Raw genomic sequence first — 22,640 nt, 5'->3', positions numbered from 1 at the left:
GTCGAGAAATATATCAACGATTGCATATGACGTCATCATTAGCTCACCCGCCGCCTTCCGTGTTCTGTTAACTGTTCATTGTTGTTCAGTAATGATGACTCGTGAGTCAGCCCAGCCGAGTCAGAGAGTCCCCCATTATGATTGGTCATCTTACGTGGACTATATAAGCCGTTGCACAGAATCTGAGAAGATCCTGTAGCATGGAGTGTGTGATATGTGTTGTCTCTATCGGATGACGTTGATTGGATGTAAATGTGATGTAGATTGAGATGATGGGATATCATCTAAGATCACATGATCTGAAAGCGTGTGTAGCGATAGAGGTCCGCAAGAATAACTAAACATATAGTCTAGAAGAAGTCTAGGAGTCTAGTTTATTAAATGTAATCAGGTAGCATGTGATCACATGAGGTCGTCCATCTATTTGGGGGACCTACTAACGACATGTCTTGTCCTATCAAATCACATCACCTATCATCTCCATTTTAGTTTGACTTGTCCTCTACTCTGACTACTCCTTATCTCCACTTCTGATTTCTTTATGACAGGTGTCAATAAGTCGTTCAAAGGAACTCAAACTTTCGATGTTATGTGCTGAGATTGCAAATCCTTAATTCCCCATGTTACTAGGTTCAGACCCTATGCTGCTTGGTTCGTAGGTTCGCTCAATAAATTTGGGTTCATGCCCCCTTCGAACGAATGCGATATGGGCTCAGATTATTACATTATTCTTATAATTTAACTTCCATCTTTAAATATTTATATATTTGAAAAGTACATTTTTACATTAAAAATATTGAATTTTAATAATGTTATTTGGCTCGAATATGACTCAATTCATACTCGAGCCCATTAGATCCAGGTTAGGGCTTAGTAGACTTAAGCCCGGTATAGGACAGGTTCAGGTAGAGCCCGCTTCTTAGGGGCCGGACTAGGGCTAAACCAAGCCCAGCTTGAACCCATCCACTGACAGTCCTGAGCGTAGAGAAAGTATGGCAAGGAAATTTTTATCTTCATTTTCTTTTCAAGTGTACTTTTAACTTAATTGTCTTTCCTCTTTTACTCATTTTTCAAGAATATCTCTTCAATTTTATATATTAAATTTTCTCTTCCATTTTTTTAATAACACATGTTCCAACATAATTATATTTTCTTTTCTCTTCCCTTTTCAACAAGACCCTTCTAACCCTATTATCTTTCCTCTTTTACGCATTTAACTTGACGTTCAAACTCTAGTGCAATTATTATATTAAAAAAATTGTTTGTTAAATAAAAACGACTTCTTTTACATGTCCATTTGCACAATACCACCTTCTAATTTAATTTATAAAAAGAAAGAAGGAGAAACAATTTTCTTTCTAATTTTGTAAGATTTCAAATCTTAATAAAGGTTGTTGAGTTGAAATGGAGTCCTTTAGATTTAATGGAAAAACCCTTACCCAAAAAAGAAAATTTCAATAAAAAAAGAAACTTAGACCGAAGGTATTAAAAATGACCAACTATTGAACTCCAACCAAAACTCCCAAATTTAATAGTGAAAAAAGAAAAACATTTTTAAAATTCATAGACTTTTGTTCTCTACATCCTGTGGCATCGGTTCATGTTTTTGGATGCCACAAGGTGACCTCAATGACCTTCACTAAGATTTGAAATCTTACCAAGTTAGTAAGGCTACACTTACTTTAAAACAAAAAGAAAAAATACCTATACGACTATAAATTAAAGATTTTCCATGTGCTTTTCCAAGATGTGCTCAAACAGTGAAAAAGGATTTGCCTGACAAATCATTTGATAGGTAAATATTTTCCCAGCAATCAAACACACTCTTGAGCGTAATTCAGTCCTTTTTGTTAAAAAAAAAAAAAAAATCTATTATTCAAGATTATGAAGAAAGAAGGCTAAAAACGTAAAATAGCTAATATCCTTGGAAACAAATAAACAAGTACCGATTATATGGGCCCTTATGATAAATATTTTAAATACTAGGACAGTAATTTCTGCCTCATACATGACTCTGTCAATCCTTTCCCCTCGTTTTACTCAATTCTCAACCACAAGAAAAATCCATGTTGATAGACCTAAGGAGCATAAAATCAGCTCAATGTGCTGAAATTTTAACGCATGTGCTTTTCCAAAAAGAAATTTATATCAAGATAGAAACACTTCGTGGGGGATGAGTAATGATTTTCTAAGATTAAGCTTTCTCGATTGAGAATCGTGTTGTTGGTAGAAGTTCAAACAGATTTGCTTCACAAATCAAACTTAGTAGTAGTTTAGAACACTAAAACTTCAAGATTTCTGGTTTAGGTTTGCTACATGGTACTGGCAAAGATAACGAAGGGGTACAAGTAAAATATAAGAACCTGCACCATTGGATGGCAGCAAAGAAGTTAGATGACGATAGCCATTTGACCAAAGCTACTACAAGATTTCATACTCTAGTCTCCACAGTGGACAAATGACAGAAGAACTTTGGTCCGGTGTGAGTTCTAGCTAAATGAACCTTCGTCACTCTGATTTCATTTGGTTTAACTCTAATGGTATAAATCACATACACAAATTAAACTAAGCACCAAAAAGTTCAAGGATATCTACCTTAAGATCAAGTATAAGTCAACAATTACTGTCGAGATAAACATAAAAGACCTTGCTCGAAATTGGCTAATGCCGTCGCTTTCGATCATCATCATCTTCTTCGTCAGAATCGCCACTCTCACGAAAACGTGGATTCTTTTCCTGTGCAATCAAATTAAGTGTTAAATTGTTGGAAAAGGGTAATTTTTAAAGTTATGAGGTGTTGAAACACAAGAAATTATTGCTTTTGTTATTACCGGTCTAGATTCATGATCAGATACTCTCCGGGAGTCATGATCAGAGGTTCTTCTTGAGTTCCCATGAGCGTGGCGATCATCCTCTCGGTTTCGCTTGCGCTGGTAATCTGTTTTTTTTTTTAGGTTTAAAAACAAATCATAAAGCCCAAATTAATCTTTTTTACTGAAGAAAATATATGTTAAAAACAGCAATTTCACAGGACTGGTAGAATCAAACATATGGATATATGAGTAAATAAGGGAATATACCTCTACTGTATCTGTGCGAACCCCCATGACCATGGTCTCCTCCTCCATGCCTACCATCTGCGAAACACAAAAACATAAAAGGACTCAAAACTAGCTGAAAAATAAACTAGCACGCTGAACAGAAATTGTCCTCAGCCATCAATTTAATGTTTTTTTGAACACTTCAGTGTGAGGCGAGACATTTCACTAGTGAAGCCTTACGAGCATGCATTCTTTCAATGATATTTAATTAAATATGTATTTATTAAAAATATATTTAATTAAATATATAATAAATAGCAATTGTTTTAATAAAAAAGCAAAATCAGGAGAAATCCCCAAAAAAGGAAGAATTATGATGATTCACAATTTCACATACCAAAGTGCAATATCCAAATCTAAATTTCAAACTCATCAAAATCAAATTAAATTGACGACGACCATAATTTCTTACTATCCAAATTTCTAAGTTTTAATCCTTCAAACAAAAAAGCAAAACACTTTGAAGTGAAACAACCAGTATAACTATAAAAGCATAATGTCACTCTATAATCAAAATAAGAAGTGGAGTAGCTTTAGCTTTAGATAACACAAAGGCTTATAGAGACTAGAGGCAAAAGAAAATATGGAATACAAGGCTGAGTTTCAAAGAAGGTCAGATCTGGATGAGAGATTAGTTGGAGACAACAGTCCACAGCGAAAGAGTTAAAGAATGGCAACAACAATATGAAATTCTTCCATCAAATGGCCAATTGCCATAGAAAATCTAATTTCATTTCTCAGATGATCCGAGTCAATGGGGCACTGTTGGAAGAGAAGGTTGAGATCAGGGAAAGCATCCTGGAATTCTATACAGAGTTAAACGCTAACGATCATGACTGTCACTCATTCCTCGACAATCTAACTTTTCAATCCATTTTGTTGAATCTGCAAGCATGGCTAGAGAGACCATTTGACAAGGAAGTGTAATCAAGCTACTGTGGGCTTTGTGATGACAAAGCCTCAAACCTAACAGCTTCTCTATGGCCATCTATGAATCCTATTGGGAGATCATTAAGGAAGATTTGATATGGTAATCAAAGATGTCCAAGACAGGGTTTTCTTAATTACAGCCCGATGAGCACCTTCATATCTCTAATTCGAAAGAAACATGAAGCTGAGACATTATTGACAAGGATACATGTGTCAATGTATCGCAAAAATGTGTCAGCATGCCCCAAAAATTCCTAACACATGACCTCCCCCAAGGTTGGTGAGATGACCAAGACTACGCCTTGGGAAGTTGAGGTTTTGAAATCGAATCCCCCCCCTTAGGGAGACCCCCTCAGGGATTTATCCCAAAAATAACCTGGTGCATGTGGGGGGTGGTGGTTGTAGAAATTCTTATAAAGGTTTCTTGGTTATTTACAATCTTCCAAGGGTTCTTTTGTTATTAGTAACACTCTTTTCATCTCTTTTCTTCTTCTCCACAAAAACCCTAACCCTAAAACTCTCTAATCTACTTGGGATCAGAGCTCAAGATCAAAAAAGACCTTAAAGACAAATTTAAAGAAAAAGGAGAGAGACAAGAAAACTCTCTTACTTGTTGCATCTGATGACGTTAGCGGCTGGCGTGCTAATGTCATCTGACACTGTTTTCATCGGATATTTTGATATTTTCTGATTGTTTCTAAGAGAGGGTGATTTTAGAGAATTTTTTAAACAAATTTCATGTGATTTGGAATTGTTTTGAGCAAGTTACGATGTTTTTAGTGGAAAATCAACAAAAATGATGAAAATTCAGGATCTGTCATTTTCTCTCTGTATGTTCATTTCGATTACTTTCTTATGAGTTTGGACATAAGTAGTTTGGTCTTCTTTTATGAGGAATCTAACGGTGGTGATCGTTGATCGATTGGTTAGATATTGAAGCTTCGGTGATCTTTTCTTTGGACCCCTTTTCTGATTTTTTATTTTTGTTGAAAATGGTGTTTTTTATGCAAATCTAATCTCTTGTGCTATCTTCTGATCTGGATTGGTTTGTTTTCCATATTCTAATGCTTTTCATGTGCTATTAAAGAGAATAATAAGTGTATTTCTCCATCGGGTTAAGTGAACATCAATTTCAGGTATCCAGTGGAGTGTATTTCGTACTCACAAGGTGTTCGTTGTTTTTTTCGAAAGGCTTTTTACAATGTCTGAGGTTAGTTAATCTTCGAATATGCATTTGAATTATGAAGGGAGTATGAGTATTCCTCAAAGTATTGCTCCTAATCTTCAAATCACTACAATGAAACTAGATGGCCATAATTTCCTTGCTTGGTCTAAATTGGCCATACTATACATTAAAGGAAAAGGCAAAATGGGATATTTGACCAGTAGTTTACCAATTCCTGATTCTGAAGATCCAACCTTTGATAGATGGGATGCAGAGAATGTTATTTTTATGTCTTGGCTTCTCCATTTTATGCAACCCGACTTTAGCAGTAATTACTTATTTTTGCAAACCGCCAAGGAGATATGGGATGCAGTTACAGAGACATTCAAAAGTAGGCAACACAGCTCGTGTGTATGAGTTGTACCATAGTATTTGGCAAATGAGGCAAGGTAATAAGCCCTTGTCTACATATTACTCCACTCTCCGACGTTATGCGAAGAGTTGGATCATTATTAGACATTACGAGCCCATTGTTCTATCGATGCTATTGCATATAAGAAGTTGGTTGCAGAAACTCGTGTATTTGAGTTGTTTGCTGGTTTAAACTCCGAGTACGAACAAGTCAGGGTTCAAATTCTAGGAAAGGAGCCTCTTCCATCATTAACTGTAGTATATTCCTACATCGTGAGGAATGTCGTCGTAATGCTATGCCCCAATCTACCATTCATGAGAGATCGGCTTTAGCCTTGATGTCCTAAAGAGGAGGTTGCAATGGTGGTCATGCTCGAGGCGATGGTCGTTCAAGGACAACTGTTGATGATAAAGATAAGTTGAAATGTGACAATTATGGTCGTACTCGCCACAGTAGGGATACTTGTTGGGATCTTCATGGTTGTCCATCGCATAGAGGTTTATTTACCATTAACTGAGGAGGTAATCGTTACAATAGTGGAAGGGGTTCAAGTGCTCTTTCTATTGCTTCCATGGAGATATTAGAGCCTACTCCAATTCTAACACCGACATTTGATAGTACTAACCTCTCTCGAAGTGAGATTGAGACTTTTCGGCGTTCTATGAGTTGTTGTCTTGTCCTTTTTCTCTTCCCTCTGACAATGTTGATAGTGGTCATAACAGTGGTGATGATGGCCAGGGGGAGGTTCCTATTATACAAGAGAAAGAATTACAAGTCGACAATAATAATGGCTAGGGGGAGATTCCTATTATACAAGAAGAAAAATAATTTCTTGTGTATTTTAAACATGACATAGGTATTAAAGAGAGTCCTCATGAACCCAACCAAGAATCCTCCCCAAATCCATCTGTCAAAGGTAATATCCCTACTCCTAAAATTGATAATTCCAATCTTCCCATTGCAATTAGAAAAGGTGTTCGGTCATGTACTCGACATCCTATCTCGAATTTTATTTCATATAATGTATTGTCTTCTTCCGATAGCACTTTTGCTATTGTTTTGTCCTCAATATCTATTCCTCGTAGTGTTGTTGATGCCCTGTCTCAACTAAGTTGAAAAAAGGCAATGGAGGAGGAAATGTAGGCCCTTGAGAAGAATAATACTTGGGATATGGTTGTTCTTCCTGAGAAAAGAAACCAGTAAGATGTAAATGGATCTTTACTGTGAAGCATCGCCTAGATGGATAAGTGGACAAGTATAAAGCCAAGACTTGTCGCCAAAGGGTTACACTCAAACTTATGGCATTGACTATTGTGAAACATTTGCTCCAATAGCAAAAATGAATATTTGTTATCCCTTGCAGCCAATCAAGATTGGCCATTGCTACAATTTGATGTGAAGAATATTTTTTTGCATGGTGATTTGGAAGAAGTGTATATGACACCTCCTCCTGATTTTAAATGTCCAGCTGTTGAAGGGAAAGTATGCGGAATAAAAAAGGCATTATATGGCTTGAAGCAGTCTCCTAGAGCATGGTTTGAAAAGTTTCACTGTGCCATGGTGGGGTATGGTTACAAGCATAGTCAAACTGACCACACATTATTCATTAAACATTCCAATGAGAAAATTACCTCTCATAATCTATGTTGACGACATTGTAGTGACTGGTAATAACCATGATGAAATGAAAAAATTAAAATGCCAGTTAGCAATGGAGTTTGAGATTAAGGACTTGGGTCAATTAAAATACTTTCTTGGGATTGAAGTTGCTAGATCAAAGAAATGTATTTTCATCTTGCAACAGAAATATGTATGGATCTCCTTCATGAGACAGGTATGATGGGTTACAAGCCATGTGATACTTCCATTGAGTCAAACCATAGGCTTCGTGAGTCCAATGGTGAGCCCTGCATTGGTGTTGAGAGCTATCATAGACTTGTGGGCTGACTTATCTACCTCACCTTAACTCGTTCAGATATTGCTTATATAGTTAGTGTGGTAAGCCAGTTTATGCATGTACCAACTGCAACTCATTTAGATGTTGCTTATAGAATCCTAAAGTACTTAAAATCCACTCCTGGACAAGGTTTATTATATGCTTGTCATGGTAGTTTGCGTGTCGAAGCCTACGCAGATGTTGATTGAGCAGGATCAGTGTCAGATCATCGTTCCACCTCTGGGTATTGCTCATTCGTTGGGGGTAATCTTGTTTCTTGGAGAAGTAAGAAACAAACCGTGATTGCAAGATTCGGTAGAAGCTGAGTTTAGGTCTATGGCTCATGGGGTGTGCAAGCTTCTATGGCTTCAAATCCTCTTAACCGAATTGAACCTTCCTATTCATGGGCTGATGAGTTTGTATTGTGACAATAAGGCAGCTATTAGTATTGCTCATAACCAAGTTCAACACGATAGAACCAAACACATTAAGGTAGATAGGCACTTCATCAAAGAAAAGTTGCAGTCTGGACACATTTGTACTCCATTTGTGCAAATTGAAGATTAGTTGGCAGACATCCTTACTAAAGGGCAGGGAAGTTTACTTTTTCATAGCATTGTTAACAAGTTGGGCATGAAAAATATATATGCACCAACTTCAGGGGGAGTGTAGAAATTTATAAGGATTTCTTGGTTATTTACAATCTTCCAGGGGTTCTTTTGTTATTAGTAACACTCTTATGATATTAATATATATATGAGTGTGAGAGAAAATAATAGTAACTCTCTTTTCATCTCTTTTCTTCTTCTCCACAAAAACCCTAACCCTAAAACTCTCTAATCTACTTGGGATCAGAGCTCAAGATCAAAAAAGACCTTAAAGACAAATTTAAAGAAAAAGGAGAGAGACAAGAAAACTCTCTTACTTGTTGCATCTGATGACGTTAGCGGCTGGCGTGCTAATGTCATCTGACACTGTTTTCGTCGGATATTTTGATATTTTCTTATTGTTTCTAAGAGAGGGTGATTTTAGAGAATTTTTTAAACAAATTTCATGTGATTTGGAGTTGTTTTGAGCAAGTTACGATGTTTTTAGTGGAAAATCAACAAAAATGATGAAAATTCAGGATCTGTCATTTTCTCTCTGTATGTTCATTTCGATTACTTTCTTATGAGTTTGGACATAAGTAGTTTGGTCTTTTTTTATGAGGAATCTAACGGTGGTGACCGTTGATCGATTGGTTAGATATTGAAGCTTCGGTGATCTTTTCTTTGGACCCCTTTTCTGATTTTTTATTTTTGTTGAAAATGGTGTTTTTTATGCAAATCTAATCTCTTGTGCTATTTTCTGATCTGGATTGGTTTGTTTTCCATATTCTAATGCTTTTCATGTGCTATTAAAGAGAATAATAAGTGTATTTCTCCATCGGGTTAAGTGAACATCAATTTCAGGTATCCAGTGGAGTGTATTTCGTACTCACAAGGTGTTCGTTGTTTTTTTCGAAAGGCTTTTTACAATGTCTGAGGTTAGTTAATCTTCGAATATGCATTTGAATTATGAAGGGAGTATGAGTATTCCTCAAAGTATTGCTCCTAATCTTCAAATCACTACAATGAAACTAGATGGCCATAATTTCCTTGCTTGGTCTAAATTGGCCATACTATACATTAAAGGAAAAGGCAAAATGGGATATTTGACCAGTAGTTTACCAATTCTTGATTCTGAAGATCCAACCTTTGATAGATGGGATGCAGAGAATGTTATTTTTATGTCTTGGCTTCTCCATTTTATGCAACCCGACTTTAGCAGTAATTACTTATTTTTGCAAACCGCCAAGGAGATATGGGATGCAGTTACAGAGACATTCAAAAGTAGGCAACACAGCTCGTGTGTATGAGTTGTGCCATAGTATTTGGCAAATGAGGCAAGGTAATAAGCCCTTGTCTACATATTACTCCACTCTCCGACGTCTATGCGAAGAGTTGGATCATTATTAGACATTCCGAGCCCATTGTTCTATCGATGCTATTGCATATAAGAAGTTGGTTGCAGAAAATCGTGTATTTGAGTTGCTTGCTGGTTTAAACTCCGAGTACGAACAAGTCAGGGTTCAAATTCTAGGAAAGGAGCCTCTTCCATCATTAACTGTAGTATATTCCTACATCGTGAGGAATGTCGTCGTAATGCTATGCCCCAATCTACCATTCATGAGAGATCGGCTTTAGCCTTGATGTCCTAAAGAGGAGGTTGCAATGGTGGTCATGCTCGAGGCGATGGTCGTTCAAGGACAACTGTTGATGATAAAGATAAGTTGAAATGTGACAATTATGGTCGTACTCGCCACACTAGGGATACTTGTTGGGATCTTCATGGTTGTCCATCGCATAGAGGTTTATTTACTATTAACTGAGGAGGTAATCGTTACAATAGTGGAAGGGGTTCAAGTGCTCTTTCTATTGCTTCCATGGAGATATTAGAGCCTACTCCAATTCTAACACCGACATTTGATAGTACTAACCTCTCTCGAAGTGAGATTGAGACTTTTCAGCGTTCTATGAGTTGTTGTCTTGTCCTTTTTCTCTTCCCTCTGACAATGTTGATAGTGGTCATAACAGTGGTGATGATGGCCAGGGGGAGGTTCCTATTATACAAGAGAAAGAATTACAAGTCGACAATAATAATGGCTAGGGGGAGATTCCTATTATACAAGAAGAAAAATAATTTCTTGTGTATTTTAAACATGACATAGGTATTAAAGAGAGTCCTCATGAACCCAACCAAGAATCCTCCCCAAATCCATCTGTCAAAGGTAATATCCCTACTCCTAAAATTGATAATTCCAATCTTCCCATTGCAATTAGAAAAGGTGTTCGGTCATGTACTCGACATCCTATCTCGAATTTTATTTCATATAATGTATTGTCTTCTTCCGATAGCACTTTTGCTATTGTTTTGTCCTCAATATCTATTCCTCGTAGTGTTGTTGATGCCCTGTCTCAACTAAGTTGAAAAAAGGCAATGGAGGAGGAAATGTAGGCCCTTGAGAAGAATAATACTTGGGATATGGTTGTTCTTCCTGAGAAAAGAAACCAGTAAGATGTAAATGGATCTTTACTGTGAAGCATCGCCTAGATGGATTAGTGGACAAGTATAAAGCCAACACTTGTCGCCAAAGGGTTACACTCAAACTTATGGCATTGACTATTGTGAAACATTTGCTCCAATAGCAAAAATGAATATTTGTTATCCCTTGCAGCCAATCAAGATTGGCCATTGCTACAATTTGATGTGAAGAATATTTTTTTGCATGGTGATTTGGAAGAAGTGTATATGACACCTCCTCCTGATTTTAAATGTCCAGCTGTTGAAGGGAAAGTATGCGGAATAAAAAAGGCATTATATGGCTTGAAGCAGTCTCCTAGAGTATGGTTTGAAAAGTTTCACCGTGCCATGGTGGGGTATGGTTACAAGCATAGTCAAAATGACCACACATTATTCATTAAACATTCCAATGAGAAAATTACCTCTCATAATCTATGTTGACGACATTGTAGTGACTGGTAATAACCATGATGAAATGAAAAAATTAAAATGCCAGTTAGCAATGGAGTTTGAGATTAAGGACTTGGGTCAATTAAAATACTTTCTTGGGATTGAAGTTGCTAGATCAAAGAAATGTATTTTCATCTTGCAACAGAAATATGTATGGATCTCCTTCATGAGACAGGTATGATGGGTTACAAGCCATGTGATACTTCCATTGAGTCAACCATAGGCTTCGTGAGTCCAATGGTGAGCCCTGCATTGGTGTTGAGAGCTATCATAGACTTGTTGGCTGACTTATCTACCTCACCTTAACTCGTTCAGATATTGCTTATATAGTTAGTGTGGTAAGCCAGTTTATGCATGTACCAACTGCAACTCATTTAGATGTTGCTTATAGAATCCTAAAGTACTTAAAATCCACTCCTGGACAAGGTTTATTATATGCTTGTCATGGTAGTTTGCGTGTCGAAGCCTACGCAGATGCTGATTGAGCAGGATCAGTGTCAGATCATCGTTCCACCTCTGGGTATTGCTCATTCGTTGGGGGTAATCTTGTTTCTTGGATAAGTAAGAAACAAACCGTGATTGCAAGATTCGGTAGAAGCTGAGTTTAGGTCTATGGCTCATGGGGTGTGCAAGCTTCTATGGCTTCAAATCCTCTTAACCGAATTGAACCTTCCTATTCATGGGCCGATGAGTTTGTATTGTGACAATAAGGCAGCTATTAGTATTGCTCATAACCAAGTTCAACACGATAGAACCAAACACATTAAGGTAGATAGGCACTTCATCAAAGAAAAGTTGCAGTCTGGACACATTTGTACTCCATTTGTGCAAATTGAAGATTAGTTGGCAGACATCCTTACTAAAGGGCAGGGAAGTTTACTTTTTCATAGCATTGTTAACAAGTTGGGCATGAAAAATATATATGCACCAACTTGAGGGGGAGTGTAGAAATTTATAAGGATTTCTTGGTTATTTACAATCTTCCAGGGGTTCTTTTGTTATTAGTAACACTCTTATGATATTAATATATATATGAGTGTGAGAGAAAATAATAGTAACTCTCTCTTCATATCTTTTCTTCTTCTTCACAAAAACACAAACCCTAAAACTCTCAAATCTACTGGGACTCCACATGCCTGGAGGATTAGTCAGGTGTTCTAAAAGGCCCGGGCATACCTTGGTTCCACAAAAAAAAAAAAAAAAAGTTATCCATTAATAACTTTATAAATAACAATAAAAAATTAAATGGGGTGGTGTTTTACCTCCTCCACATATATTTTATTAAGTTTTAAACAACTAAAGTGATTTGATAGTGTTTTGGCTTATAAATAAACTAGAGTTTGCCCGTGCCGTAGTTTAGGGGGTGAAAGAAGAAAAACAATAAATTTAGAAGAGTATTATTGGAAAAGGGGAAAAGAAATATAGAAAGTTGTAAGAGTATTTTTGGAAAGGGGCAGAAGAGACAAGATAATAAAGTTGAGGGAATTCTTGGGAAGTAGAAAAATAGAGAAGACAAAGGAGGAGGAACAAACATCCTCGAGATACATTGTTTATGGGGTATAAATCTTGAGACAAAGGAGAGGAGTCCACCATTGTGTTTTATTATATAGATATGTTTTGGATAGTAAATGTTGTATGAAAAGTGTTATCATTTTTTTTTTTACTTTTTCTAAGTGCATATATATCTATATAATAAAACACAACGGTGAACCACACTCCCTTTATCCCCCTCACACAAGGAGAGGTTAGGATTAACTCTTGATATGAATCTCAAGGACAACTTCAGTTCTATCGCCTTTTCTCCTCCCCTTTCCAAGAATACCCCTTCAACTTTATTACCTTTCCACTTCAAACCTCTATTCCAAGAATGTCCTTCAACTTTATATATTACCTTTTATCTTTTCCCCTTTTCCAATAACATCCCTTCAACTTGATTATCTTTCCTTTTTTACCCCCGTAACCCTAAAGAGGATGTCGGTGCCATACGCACGGGCAAACTTTAGTATATATATAAGGTGAAACACAATATATATGGGGAATGCTAACGTACAAGATGTCATGGGGACGTTAGCATTCTCCAACACTTTTTTTTTCCAATAATTCCCTTACCCCATTTTGTCATTTAGTGAAAAAGACAAGGGTATATTAATCTTTTTACATAATAAATGCTTATATATGTAATAAATCCTTGTCTTTTTTATAATAAATATTAAGAGCATTTAATCTTTATAATTAAATATCTTGTTGCAATAAATGATTTGGCAATCAATGCAAACAAGCATTTATTGTGTAAAAGACCAACATACCCCTATATGTTTTCACTAAAAGACAAAATGAATAGGGGTATTATTGGAAAAATAAGTGTTGGAGAATGCTAATGTCCCCATAAGGTCTTGGATGTTAGCATTCCCCTATATATATATATAAATATGTTAAGAGTTTAGGCAAGGCCATCCTCTTAAGGTCAATGGGACAGAAAAGGAAAGAAAATAAAGTTGGACAAGTATCATTGGAAAATGGGGAGAAAAGGAAAGTCAACATATAGAGTTGGGCAGGGTATTCTTAGAAAGGGGGGGAAGAGAAAAAGGAAATAAAGTTGATAGTTGTCCTCGAGATTCTAGGCCAAATTATATCTCCGCCCTCTTTATTGGGGGGGGGGGTCAAATGTCCTGTTTAATAATATAGACTAGAGTTTTGATGGAGGACCATCAAATTTGCCCATGCAGACACTACGAGCATCCTCTTTGGGGTTGAGGGAGTAAAATATAAAAGACAATAAAGTTAGAGGGGTATTATTTGAATAAGGGAGAAGAGGAAAGTAAAATATAAAGTTGAAGGAGTATTCTTGGATAGGGGGTCGAAGAGGAAATGCAGTAAAGTTGGGGGTATTATCGGAAAAGAGGAGATGAGAAAAAGGGATAAAGATTGAGAGGGGGCCTTATTTTATACCCGCATCCCTAGAGAATGTCGATGCCTATGGCATGGGTCATTCACATGTGCATATGTTCCTTACGCATGACAAAACGTCATACACAAACACATGTACATTTAAAGAGAGGGACTCAAATCTTACTAGTGGTTGTCTAGCACAGATGGATTGCCATGTTGGCCAACCAACACCACAGCCCTCAAGATTTCATACATAGCATGAATCAATCCATCTCATTCTCACGTCTAACATTCCCCACCCTCCATGTTGAACAGCCAACACCACAGACCTCTAGATTTCATAGCATAGATCAATCCATCCCATTCTCACGTCTAACATTCCCTACCCACCATACATCTCAAACCCAAACCCATCCTTCTTACATGTGGTCCCCACAATCCCTTCCTTACAACCCACCAATCAACCCCACTCACACAAAATCGTCCATCACACCTCACCCTACCCTTCACATCTCTCACAACAACCTATGATTGCTCCTTTCTCAAATGGATTTGACGATTTGATCCCATTCCCTAATTTTTTTGACCAACCATCTCACTTCCTCTCCTCTCATTGTGACACATATCTCACCACACCCCCAAAAAAAACCCGACAGCCCCATCTTTTTGTAACCAACCCTCCAACTAAGCATGATCCTATGCCCTAATTTTTTAGGAAATCAAGAAAAAAATCCACTCAATTCTTGATGATAAAAGGAAAAAAGAAGACAATGACTCGGCTCTCTTTCTCATCTCTCTAAACCACCCTCTTTCCATTCTTTCATGACCTCCCCCTCAATACTTTGGGACCTTTTATAAATTCCTTCACAAAACACATACTCTCATTAGGAAACCTACAAAAATCATTGAAACACACTCCCGATTTTCAACTCCTAGAACCTCAACTTGCCCTGATCTCACACTACCTACTTACAACTCAGAGAGAAAAGAAAGTCTCTCTTATTCCTAAGTTCTCACCAACAAAACAACCCATAAAATTACATAGATCTACCCCTCCTTAAAAAGAAATATCATATTTTTTTCAAAGTACCAGATTTTAAGAGAATAAATCCTAACTCATAAGTTTAGTGATAAAGGCAAACAAAAGTAGATAATATTAAAGCATATCAAAATAATCTTCTAATCGAGATCGAGCACAAATGAAATGAGAAATATAAATAGAGCTCACCTCATTGCATCTTGAAGAAGAAAACAAACCTTAGAAAGAAAATGAGAATCTAAACAGAGAAGGTAGTGTAACCGACAAACAATGACCTGATTTGAGGAAATGATCTCCTTCACCTTGGGTAGTTCCATCTTCTCTTCCAAAAAATACGCGTGGGGGTGGGGGGGGGGGGGGAGAGAGAGAGAGAGAGAGAAAGGGGAGAGAGGTTGTGAGAGAGAAAGAGAGGAGATGGAGAGTTGTGAGAAATATTAAAGAGGTTTTTTGTGTTCTGTAAACCCCAAGATTCATGGCAAGATTAAATCTCAATCCTTTTTTGTGGAGGATAGAGATTGAGACAGGTTGAAAGGGCGTGGTTACGAAGAAAAAAAATATTATCTATAAAATAAGGCAGGATGGTTCTCCACACATCTTTATCCCCCCCAAAACCCCCCACAAAGAATGATTGAGATTTAATTTCGTAATGCATTTCAAGAACTATTTTATTTTATTTGCTCGTCTTGCCTTTCCAAGAATACCCCTCAAACTTTATTACTTTTCTTCTTCTACTCCCCTCAATTTCTAAGAATGCCCCCTTCGACTTTATTGTCTTTTCTCATCCATTCTAAGAATATCCCTCCAACTTTATTCTTATTCTACCTCCCTTTTTAAGAATATCCCTTCAACTTTATATATTGCATTTCCTCTTCTCCACCTTTCCAATAATACCCCCTTAACCCCAAAGAAAATGCTCGTGCCAGTAGGCACGGGCAAAATCTACTTAATATAATAAGGCATGACGATTGTTCCTACAAATAGTGGTTGGGATTTAATCTCATAACGCATCACAAGGATATTTTTCAACTTTAGTCTTTTTCTTCTTCTATTTTCCAATAATACCCTTTCAACTTTATTGTATTTCATTTTCTAACTCCCCTTTTCAAGAATAACCCTTCAACTTTAAATATTGTCTTTCTTCTTCCCTTTTTTCAATGATATACATACAACTTTATTGTCTTTCCTCTTCTCCCCCCTTTTCCAATAATACTTCGCCAACTTTATTGCCTTCTCTCTTCTACACCCTTAACCCCAAGGAGGAGGCGCGAGCAAAATCTAATTTTCTATCAAGAGTAGGTTTGAACAAACAAATTCACGGCTTGAAAAAAATGGGTAGAAGATGAGAGACAATAAAACTAGAAGAGTATTATTGGAAAAGGGGGGAGAAGATGAAAAACAATAAAGTTGGAGGGGCATTATCGAAAAAATGGAGAGAAAAGGAAATACAATATATAAAGTTGAAGGATTATTCTTGGAAAGTGAGGGTAGAAGAGTAAAGGCAATAAAGTTCGAGAGGTATTCTTGGAAAGGGAAAGAAGAAAAAAATGAAGTAAAGTTGAAAGTTGTCTTCGAGATGCATTATGAGATTAAATTACAACCACACTTTGGGAGGGGGGGGGGTAAAGATGGGGGGGCAATGTTCTACCTTATCAAATATGTGTGTATATATATCCTTGTTTTATTATTATAAATTTTGGATTGCAATATTACCAAAATACCACATGATTTTATAATAAAATCATTTATGGTATGAATGCACCACCTTAAATTTTTTGTGCAAATAAAATCCACCATCATCATCAGAGCCTTATCCCAAAAAAAAAATTACGGTTGAATGAATCTTGTTCCTTCGTTTAATCATGTCAAAAATCATTTTCTTTTGTTGTAAACAAGATTGTTTATATTCGCTCGCTCTAACTCAATACAAATCATTTTTGGCCATCTACCCGTTCTTTTAAAACCTTCAAAAGGCATGTTCCTTCTAACTAGACTTTTATCGATCTTCGTTGAACATGATCAAACCATCTCAATAAACTTTTCCTTAGTTTATCGCCTATTGGGACTATTATGTTTTTCACGAATGTATTTCATTTATAATTTTATCTCTTAGTATTATACCCATCCATCAAATTCTCCACATCCTCATTTTAGCTAAACTCAATCTATGAACATGTTTCTTGACTGCCCTACATTTAGTCAATTAGAGTATAGTTAATCTTGCAACATAAGTTTTTTTTTTTCTTTTTTTAAATTTGATTTGATTAGGAATATGTCGGTTACATAGCACTAAAGAAGCATTCCACTCTAACAATCTAGTTCTAATTCTATGGACATCCTCCTCCTCAACAATGGCATCTAAATGGATACCAGAATTGAGATAATGAAAATGGTAGTTTAGGGATATTTCCAATTTTTATGGACCTTTCCTCTATCTTTACAAAATTGGACTCCACAAAAACAATTTTATCCTACTTATTCTAGAACTGTTGAACAGCAAAACAAAATTAAATATTATATTATATCTATATAATAAAACACAACGGTAGGTCCCACAGTTGCTACAGTGTTGTAGGGGATAGACATCCCATCCCAACTACAGTTTTAGAGTAGGGTATACATTATCCCACTTTATTCCCTTCCTCTTCACTCCCTTTAACTTTATTGTCTTTCCTCTCCTCCCCCCTTCTTTCAATAATATCCCAATTTTACTATATTTTCTCTTTTACCCCCTTTTTCAATAATACCCCTCTAACTTTACTATCTTTCTTCTTTTACTCCTTTACCCCCAAAGTTTTCTTAATAGTACCCCTCCAATATTATTATTTACCCCCCTTCACCCCAAAGAGGATGCCCGTGCTATAGGCATGGGCAAACTCTAGTCATATGATATGGGCTTCTCAAAGGTGTCATGTCAAGAAACTTCATGTGTAATAAATTGTCACGTGCCCATGTCATTGTTACAGGTCAAAATGCCTACAGTTTCAAGGTGCACTTTTAAATTCCATGACCTAAAATTGTGCTACAAAGTTACAACCTGAACTCAACCTTGACATCAGTATTCAATAATCATATCGAAAACAAAGTTCAAGATCCAAATGTAGCACATATCTTAGATCCCATTTCGGTAATAGGACTCATACTCATGCCCCATACTGAAAATAAGGCATTTTGACCCAGATCACCAAAATTAACAAGTCCACATGGCATGAATCACTACTCTCAGTTTCTAACTTTCTACTATATAATATTTCAACGTGTACTCAATGTAGAAAACTCTCCTGACAACCTTCTAGAAAGAAAATTGATAGCATTGTGCTAAGTATGGAATCATATGGCCACATAATGACCAAATATTAAACAATGTCAACCTTCACAGAAATTACTCCCAAATGATTTTGAATAGGTGCACCAGAGACATGACATGTTACAAACTTAATTAAAAGCTTAAATAAATAAAAAAGAGAGGCTAAATGTAAAGTATGATGTATCTGTGATGGTTCTCAAAGAAAGTGTGAGAAATTCTGCTCTGAAGCTGTCAGTAACTATTTACCATAACATGACAGTCACTGCCAAGGATTGATGAAGTTAAAGTCTATAGCTACTATGGCTGCAATTAAAAAGTAAACTATTTTTAAATAGTAAGGGCAAAGAATCACAGGAAGATGAGTACATAAATACGATTGGAACTTACAATGAGATGGCATAGCAGACTGTAAAGAGCCTAAAGACCCTGCACCATAATCTACGAGCTGCCTCTGTTGTTCCAGCTCCATCTGAACCAATTTTCCATAACCACCTCTACGTGCAAATCGTTATGGAACAACATGGAGTCCACAAATGAATGACAATATAGCAAACTACATCTGAATCAATAAGCTAAAGCTTTGTATAAATCTCACTAAGGAAGGCTATAACACAACAAAGGTTGAGATGGAACTTTTGCCCAATATAAATTAAGGGCTGTCTGGAAACACAGGTTCTTCCCGTAAAAGGACTAGTAATCAGAACCTTTTGCAAGAATCCCACCTGGAAAATTCCACAAAACATACAATTTGGGCTCTAGTCTATATTCCACAGCCTTAGAAACTGGACATATCATTTCCCAGCAATACGTAAAGTATAATTTTAGACTAAAGCAGACTAAAATAAGGCATAAATTTTTCCAAAAGGATATCAGGATCATAGTCAGTGCGATATTCATCCCGTACCTGAGCAGAACAAACAGATTTAAATCAAAGAAAATAGAACTATTGCAATAAAAATATGCCAACAAATCCACCATACCCAACCTGGCCACCACTTCGACCACGTCCCCATTGCCTTCCTTCTTGGAAACCCCAATCAAAATCCACACGAATTGGACGATCATCAAGAATTGTCCCACTTATGTACTTTACTGAGTCCTCCGCATCATCTCTAGAATAGTACCTGATTGACAAACCATACATAAATAATCAAAGCAAATCAGAACTTTAAAGTTAACATGCTGTTGCAAATTATTATACTTGAGCATTTGACATCTTAAAACAGCGACAACAAACAGATGATCCATCAATAAGTAGAGAATAGCAGGGAATTAGGGATTTAATAAAAAGATCGTAGTCTTACAAGACAAAGCAAAATCCACACGGAGTTTTGGTATTCTTATCCAAACCCATGATTATTTTTTTGATCTCTCCAGCTCGAGAGAATAACTCATAAATTTGCTCTTCCGTTGTGTAAAAAGACATGTTCCCGATATAAACAGTTGTTGAGGTTAGGAGTGCATGTTCAAACGCTTCTTGTGATCCAGGAAATCTTCTATCACGATATGCTGAAAGCTTGTTTGGATCCTAAAATTGAGATAACAAAGTTAGATAAGGACAGCAAACCAAAGCAACTTACAAATCAATTCTAGAGGCGAATGATGGCAATAAAAAACGTGCATAACAGTATATAATATTATAATCAATAGAGTTGTTAACTTCATTTCCAAATATGAGAGAACCCAGAAGACAAATAAAACCCTCTGCTGAGTATTCCAAAACTCCTTCGAAATAGCAGACCAGGTCATCAATAGAGTAAGAGACCACCAATTGCTACGCATGCTAAGTTGCTAACCCAACCATTACACTCTACACTCCTGTATACCCCAGCACATCGAGCAAATAGAAGAAACTAACAAAAAATGGCATTTTTCATGGGGATAAAATTGTGTCTGACAACATTGGCATTGTGAGTCTTTCAAATCCAAACCAAGTAATCGTGCAATTTATCCGGTAATTCTGAACCCCAATAATAAAAAAAATCCATTTTTTGGATTAGTGGATAGTCACCGGTTCAATAAATATATTAGGTTCTAAAAAACATTAGTCAAAATAGAGAATATCCATCCTTCTCATAGAAACTCTAAAACAATATCACTCCCTCTTCTAGCTAGCACCACCACTTCAAGGTTCTGCTCCAAAGCCAACTCTCACCGGCTATCCGGTTGCCCAGCATCTTAAGTAATTTTCGATTGGACCATTTCTCTCGAGCCCTTCTTGTCAAATCAAGACCTTACTAAGCCCTCATTAGCACCGTCCACTTCTTGGCACTTAGTAAAATTGAGAATTATATTTTCTATTAAATCCTTACAATCTTGGCATTTATGCAATGATGAAATTTTAAATAAACCTTTTTTAACTTCATCCCTTATCTTTTTATTTTTTTTAATATTTCTTTACTATATTCTTTGATAGCTTGTCTATTGTTAGGATGCCATAGATGTTAGGATTAATGACTTTACCTTTTGTATGGAATTGTTACCCATTAGGTTTCTTGCCTTCTTTTCCAATTAAGACTTTGCTTCTATAAGGAATTGTTTCTTATTAGATTTCTTCCTTTTTCTAAAATTATGTATAGACAACTTGTAAAAAGGACGTTGTCTAGGTGATGTAGCTGGGTCTTACAGGCCTAAGAATTATTTTTATTAGTTGGCTCAACATAAAGTTTTGTTTGAGGAAAACGGCTCCCATATTGAGTGAATTAACTCGTTTTACTTGTTTAATAGATCCTTGAACCTAACAATTTGTATCAGAGCATCGATCTTATGGGCAAAGAAAGGCACGACCAAATCAAAGGCAAGAACTTTTTCCTGTTGAATAGAATTTGCAAGAACACAAGGAAGATACCTTAGCTCAATTTAAGGAGATGCAGGAGTCTTTTGCGGCAATGACTAACAAACAAATGAGTTCCAACATTCAGTCATGGAGGAATTCAAACACTTACAACTAATTCAAAGGGAAAAAAAGTGTTAGGGATTTTTGATGAGGCTTCTTCCTAGGATCCTCGGTCATGCAAACTCAAACTTGATTTTTTGAAATTTAATGATTCTAACCCACTCAATTAGATATCTAAGGCTGAGCAGTTCTTGAGCTACCAAAAAAGTTGAGGTTGGAAGGCAATGCACCTCCCTAGTCCGATTTTCATGAAAAAAAAACAACTACTTGAGAATTGAGATGGGTTTTGTGATGCAATGATGGTGCATTTGGTCCATCTAATTATGAAGACTTCCACGGCTCCCTTTCGAAATTATAATAGACCAAATCCATTAGTCAAATTAGTTTTGAACACTTGGCATGTCGGGAACATGATTGGATAGTGGAACGACTTATGGGTTATTTCATCAATGGTCTTAGAGATGGAATACAATATAAGATGCGTTCGTTTCGACCAACTACCCTCGCATTGGTTATTGAAATTGCATGAATTCAAGAAGAGAAACTATCTCTTTGGAGCAATACCAACCGATGGTCCAACTCTTGCGTTGCCACCACAACCACTTCATCTGCTACATTCGCTATAACTAATTCGACTCATTCTGCAGGATTGCCTCCCATTCGTCGTTTGACTCCATCAGAAATAGAGGAAGGCAAGAACAAGAGTCTTTGTTTTAATTGTGATAATATTTTCAAATCCGGACATAGATGCAGACATCCACAGTTGAGACAGATGGCCCATTGAGTTCAATTATTTCTATCTAATTCAGGACACTACGTACAATGACTTATCCAAATTGCAGATTTTCCAAACAAACAAAAAAATAAACTGAATTTTCTACTGGAACCCTAAACCTAACACTTATTAGCCCTTATTCAAAATTTTCAATCAAATTGACCACTACTACTACATTGAAAGTCTGCATCTAGGAAACAATAAATACTAAGTCAAACAAGGACAGACAGAGAGAGAGAAAAGAAATCACGCATTTGACACGTTGATGCGTAGAACAAATTATCGAGTTTAGAGTAATGGAACGTAAATGAAGAATTAGAGAGAGAGGGAGGGGGGGGGGATAAACGATTGTACCTTAAACAAAGACGCCATTGACGCTCTTTGAGCAACAAATACTGCGCTCTTCCCTCTGTTCTTTTGGTTGAGTTTGTAGAAGGAGGAGGTAGAGATCGTCGCTCTGTGGGGGTTTTGTGTAGCCTTCAGTTCCCACTAAGGGTTTCTAAGAAGAACGAACCAATCACTATTAACTAGGTAAGGCTGAACCCCTTTTTCGTGTTTTGAGACATGGTGAGAAAATAAAAGGAAAAGCAAAATGGAAGATTAGTTAAAGGACCCTTGCGGAAGGGTTTCATTCTAAATAG

The 22,640-nt window shown here is 36.5% G+C and overlaps 1 protein-coding gene across 1 annotated transcript; it reads right to left on the bottom strand.

The window, feature by feature from the left end:
• Positions 1 to 2,376: 2,376 nt before the first annotated feature.
• Positions 2,377 to 22,567, bottom strand: CBP20 (CAP-binding protein 20). The gene is made up of 8 exons (XM_086446333.1): positions 22,354 to 22,567; positions 19,633 to 19,856; positions 19,314 to 19,452; positions 19,199 to 19,232; positions 18,716 to 18,826; positions 3,081 to 3,137; positions 2,832 to 2,938; positions 2,377 to 2,736 (listed from the first exon to the last, which is right to left on the bottom strand). The coding sequence occupies exons 1-8, from the start codon at positions 22,369 to 22,371 to the stop codon at positions 2,662 to 2,664; spliced, it is 765 nt and encodes a 254-aa protein (XP_086302459.1). The 5' UTR covers positions 22,372 to 22,567; the 3' UTR covers positions 2,377 to 2,661.
• Positions 22,568 to 22,640: the final 73 nt, after the last annotated feature.

The sequence above is a fragment of the Akebia trifoliata genome, chromosome 1 (assembly GCF_017979445.1).
Source record: "Akebia trifoliata isolate Shusen 1 chromosome 1, ASM1797944v1, whole genome shotgun sequence".
Taxonomy (NCBI): domain Eukaryota; kingdom Viridiplantae; phylum Streptophyta; class Magnoliopsida; order Ranunculales; family Lardizabalaceae; genus Akebia; species Akebia trifoliata.
Note: the sequence above shows the minus strand (reverse complement) of the source record. Positions and strands in the feature narration are given on the sequence as shown.

Coding starts and splice junctions, on each gene's coding strand:
- CBP20 (XM_086446333.1), bottom strand. Junction 18,827..19,198: donor TCGCACTGACTATGATCCTG/ATATCCTTTTGG, acceptor AACGATTTGCAC/GTAGAGGTGGTTATGGAAAA. Junction 3,138..18,715: donor GTCTGCTATGCCATCTCATT/GTAAGTTCCAAT, acceptor TGTGTTTCGCAG/ATGGTAGGCATGGAGGAGGA.